General features: G+C 34.5%; 1 protein-coding gene across 1 annotated transcript; it reads right to left on the minus strand.

Moving 5' to 3' along the window:
- Positions 1-246: 246 nt before the first annotated feature.
- LOC146925830 (large ribosomal subunit protein uL30w-like) lies at positions 247-3,005 on the minus strand. Its single transcript, XM_085758280.1, has 7 exons — positions 2,959-3,005; positions 2,565-2,743; positions 2,335-2,432; positions 1,222-1,279; positions 931-1,010; positions 741-843; positions 247-651 (listed from the first exon to the last, which is right to left on the minus strand). Exons 2-7 carry the CDS (start codon positions 2,739-2,741, stop codon positions 439-441), a joined length of 729 nt encoding a protein of 242 aa, XP_085614406.1. The 5' UTR covers positions 2,742-2,743; positions 2,959-3,005; the 3' UTR covers positions 247-438.
- Positions 3,006-4,472: the final 1,467 nt, after the last annotated feature.

Genomic DNA, 4,472 nt, shown 5'->3' on the forward strand with positions numbered 1-4,472 from the left:
TACTCTATCAATTCTCCTTTCATCCCTATTCTGCCACTTCTTCCTAACCTTCCTGTGATTTGTTCCCTTCAACCAATTACCAAAGGGAACTTCATTTACACTTGCAAGTATATGACACATTTGAGATCACCTATATGACAAACAAAGGGAAATTCATTTACACCTGCGGGTATAAGCTTTAAATCTAGCAAATAAAAAACAAATTTGAGACAAGGAAAATGCCAAACAAAACACGAAACAGATAGCTAAGTATTAAGATAGAAATATAACTTATGAGTCTCATAAAATATGACAAACCAAATTCAGACTTTGCAAAACAAACAATTTATAAAAGTCAAATGTGTTATTTCCAAAATTTCAGATACCCAATTGATCTTGATCTAAAGCCAACAACAAAAAATATCAATTGCCCCTAAAAAGATTAAACACTGCAACAGTTTAATTCATTCTCCTGATGAGCTCATTGATGTAATTTTCACGGTTTCCAGCATCACCGCCTTCAACATAGTGGTTCCTCTTCTTTAAGCCACCCAATGGAGCCTTAAGCTTGAACGGCCAAAGGAAGTTGTTTGCTTCCTTGAAATGTGGTCCAACAGTCAAGATCTCATGGATAAGATCTTCAATGCATAGGATACCATGCTTTCCCAGTCCCTGAGGGTCATCAAAGCAAGTCAGCAACATATAGTGAACAAACTCGAATAGTAATATTTCTTTTAATTTAGAAAAGTAAATTACTGCACCTGCTCAATAATTGAGTTGTCAGTGAGAGGAGTTCGCTGCCTGTCTAGCTTTCCATACCCACGTTTGTAGATGAGTTCCCTTACACTCTTCAAATTTGGGTATCTAAAACAATATTGAAAGCCTTTTGAGTGTTGAAGGAAAATAGAATCATTGCCTTTAAATCAACAGGAAGAAAGTTAACTAACATACCCATAAGTCACATAAGGCTCAACCCTGTGCAACATGTTCATTGTTGCTTTGTTAACTTTAAGGAAAACACCATTGAAAATCTGTTGAGCAAACACATAAGGATCACCAAACTGCTCTTATACCAACAAAATTATACAGTATACAGTTGCTCTAAAATGCTATACAATGAATCATAGACTTCTCAAAGGACATACAATGTGTTACAATTGTATTACCCAACTAGAAACACGAAAGGCAAGCCTAACAAATTTAAATAAGGTGATATCAGTATCTGCTGAAAACAAATAATACCTGTCTCAATCGAAACAGTTGCAAAATTTTCCTTGTCTTGGGGTCCATGGCATTAATACTGAAAAATCAATCAATAGTAAGGCAATCAGAACACCAAAACATCTAAGAAGACAACTGGGATAAACTTATCCAAAACACTTATAGAAGAAGAAATATTAAGAGAGCATTATAGTAATAGTAATAATCTACAGAACAATATAAAATAAAACTGAGTTATTCACATTCTAAACAATAAGAGAAACTGGTAAAGTCCATGGCATTAATACTGAAAAATCAATCAATAGTAAGGCAATCAGAACACCAAAACATCTAAGAAGACAACTGGGATAAACTTATCCAAAACACTTATAGAAGAAGAAATATTAAGAGAGCATTATAGTAATAGTAATAATCTACAGAACAATATAAAATAAAACTGAGTTATTCACATTCTAAACAATAAGAGAAACTGGTAAAGAACATTATAAACTATAAAGATGAGTTTTTTTATTAATTGATTAAAAATGCCATTTACGTCTCAATTGTTTCAAAAGCTACCTCGTATAACTTCATCAAAAACACCGCTAAGCTAACAACGCCTTATTAAATTTTGTAAAGAACAAAAAACTTATTTCAACTCAACTAGCATCTCTAATCCAATCTGAATGGACGGACAACAGCAATAACAACCAAACCTTATCCCACTAAGTGAGATCGGCTACATGGATCAAACAACACCATACTATTCTATCAAATACCATATTTCTATTAAACTCGTTAATCTCTTGATCTTTCTTAATAGGTTCTCGTATAGTTTCTATAAATCTTCCTCTACATCTAGTGATTTGACTCCCTGTTGTCTAATCTACTCTCCTTGCTACAAAATCCACAGGTCTTCTCTCTACATGTCCAAATCACATAAATCTAGTTTCCACCGTCTTTTCTACTATAAGTATTACCCCCAACTCTCTCTAGTCTAATGTTGTCATTTATAATCCTATCTTGTCTAGTCTTTATCACACATGCAACGCAATATCCTCATCTCTACTACACTTAATTCAATTTCATGTTGGTTCATTTACAGCCTAACACTCTAATCCAATCTGAATCAACACAAAACAAAAATAAACGTACCCTCGTATGCGAATAATAAACAAGAGCTTGGCCTCTGGATCAACATAAAATCCACCTTTCAGCTTAGCCTCGCGCTTCAAACTAATCAACTCTCTTTCCTACAAAATAAAAAACAAAACCACAACACAATTGATTAGTGAGCAATAACGTAATCAATATCCAGAACTATCACTATAAATCCGAACAACTAAAAAAACCAAACAAGAGCACTGCAGTGACATGACAAGTACCTTATCCTCATACTTTTGAGAATACTTCTTAGCCCTGCCATAGATCAGCTTACGGTTCTCAGCTCTTTTCTTCTTAGCAGCTTCAAATTCTTGAGTTTTAGCCAAAGCCCATTGTTCTTCCCTGTTCTGCTTCTTCAACACAGACTCAGGTACAATGGATTTCACTTCTTCACCCATCTCTGTTATTCATTACCCCAACAAAAAAAAAATGCAATTATAACAAAGCTATGATGCAATTAAATAATTACAATATTACAGTATAATAATGAAAAATCATAAGATAATGGAAGTTGAAAATCATAATGAAATGAAAAACATACAAACGGTGGATCAAAGATTCAGGAAAAAAACGAAAACGATGAGAAAGAGTGAAAGAGAAATTAGGGTTACATACCGAGGGAGGAAGTGAATGACTCTGCAGGTGCAAAGGGTTTTCGCTGCGGGAAGGAAGGTTTGTGAATATAAGTAGGGTTTTGTAGTTATGGGCTTGTCAGCAAATGTGTAAGCCCGACCCGATTATTTAGATCCATTGTTATTTTTTGGAATATTTGTTGATAACCCACACCGTCAATTTTTCTATTTTGCAGAGTTTTACTTTCTCAAATATTTAATAGAAGGTGAAGAATACTCCATGAGTAAAAAAAGAGAGCATTGATGCAATGGTAAAGTTGTTCCCCACCATGGGGTGCAGATCCTCTCCATTTGGAGAAAAACTGGCCATCTCAATTTCTCTTCTTATAAACAAGGCACGTGGAAAAATAGATATTGATGGTTGTGATTCATTGAAGGAATTATTTTTATTTCATTTTAATAAAAAACAAACATGGAAAACCACGCCCCCTTCTTCTCTCTCATTAGGAAGATTTACAGAACAGGAAAAAAGTTTAAGAACCCATTTCATTTCTCCGTAGCACAACACCAATATCGTCGTCGACCACACCTCATCACTCCGTCGTACCGTCGACGTAGTCGTGTTGCCAAACAAAAGAATGTTGTCACTATTTCTACACGTCTTCATGGTGTCGTCGCCGTTCCAACTCGTTATTGTGTCGCCGTCGTTATCGTGTTGCCAAACATGAGGCTTTCTTGTTGCCATCGCTGCATGTCCTTCTATTTTAGTTGTATCAGATATGGGTGTCAATTGGATTGCTTATGTCCCATTTCATGTTCAACTCATACAAACTCAAATTGTTTATTGATTTATTAATTAATAACCTAACTCAAAACCAGAATATTATGAGATTATGAAACTGTAGGCACACCACAAAAGAATTATAACACAAGAATTTAGAGATTAAGATTGAACTTTGAGTTCTCAAACGGTAAACACAACACAACAACCAGAAATTAGAATTAAGAGCATGATAATTAGATTGAGTGAAACTCAATTTAAAGCAATGTTTTTGTGGAACTTAGTCTGATGTTCTGCCACATGCATATGATAGAGATATGTTGCTTTTCCAGAGGTCAAAATAGGAGAAGGAGGTTGGGAACACCATAGCATTGGTTTAGACACAGATAGGAGAAGAAAGTGTAACAACGAAGGAAGCTAAGGAAGGAAGTGAAACTGTTCCTTCGTATTCTCTTTCTAATTTTCAGAGCTTTTTTTTTTATTTTTAAATGAATTTTGGCTTAAAATAAATCTCAGCCATTTCTTTTTTAATGTGCCACATGTCAAACTTATATGCTACAAACTTGAGATCTCAAGTTTCTAAGGAAATGGAGAGGATCTGCACCCTCTCACATGGCTCAAAAGTCAGGGTAAAAATCATCTCCATTTGGTATAATAAATGGAGTATGCAATTTGGAGAGATATAGACACATAAAATAGATAGTGGATCCTACTATAAAGTGGGTCCCACCATCATTAATTATTTTTTAGTTTTTCAAAATTTTTGTGTGTCTATA

Source organism: Medicago sativa, chromosome 4 (assembly GCF_051527215.1).
Source record: "Medicago sativa cultivar Bolivia chromosome 4, Bolivia_mono, whole genome shotgun sequence".
NCBI lineage: Eukaryota > Viridiplantae > Streptophyta > Magnoliopsida > Fabales > Fabaceae > Medicago > Medicago sativa.

Excerpts from the sequence above, each read along its gene's own strand:
- LOC146925830 (XM_085758280.1), bottom strand. The coding sequence starts at position 2,741 with ATGGGTGAAGAAGTGAAATCCATTGTACCTGAGTCTGTGTTGAAGAAG. Across the intron at positions 2,433-2,564 it reads CTCAAAAGTATGAGGATAAG|GAAAGAGAGTTGATTAGTTT; the intron begins GTACTTGTCATG and ends TTTATTTTGTAG. Across the intron at positions 844-930 it reads GAGCCTTATGTGACTTATGG|ATACCCAAATTTGAAGAGTG; the intron begins GTATGTTAGTTA and ends ATATTGTTTTAG.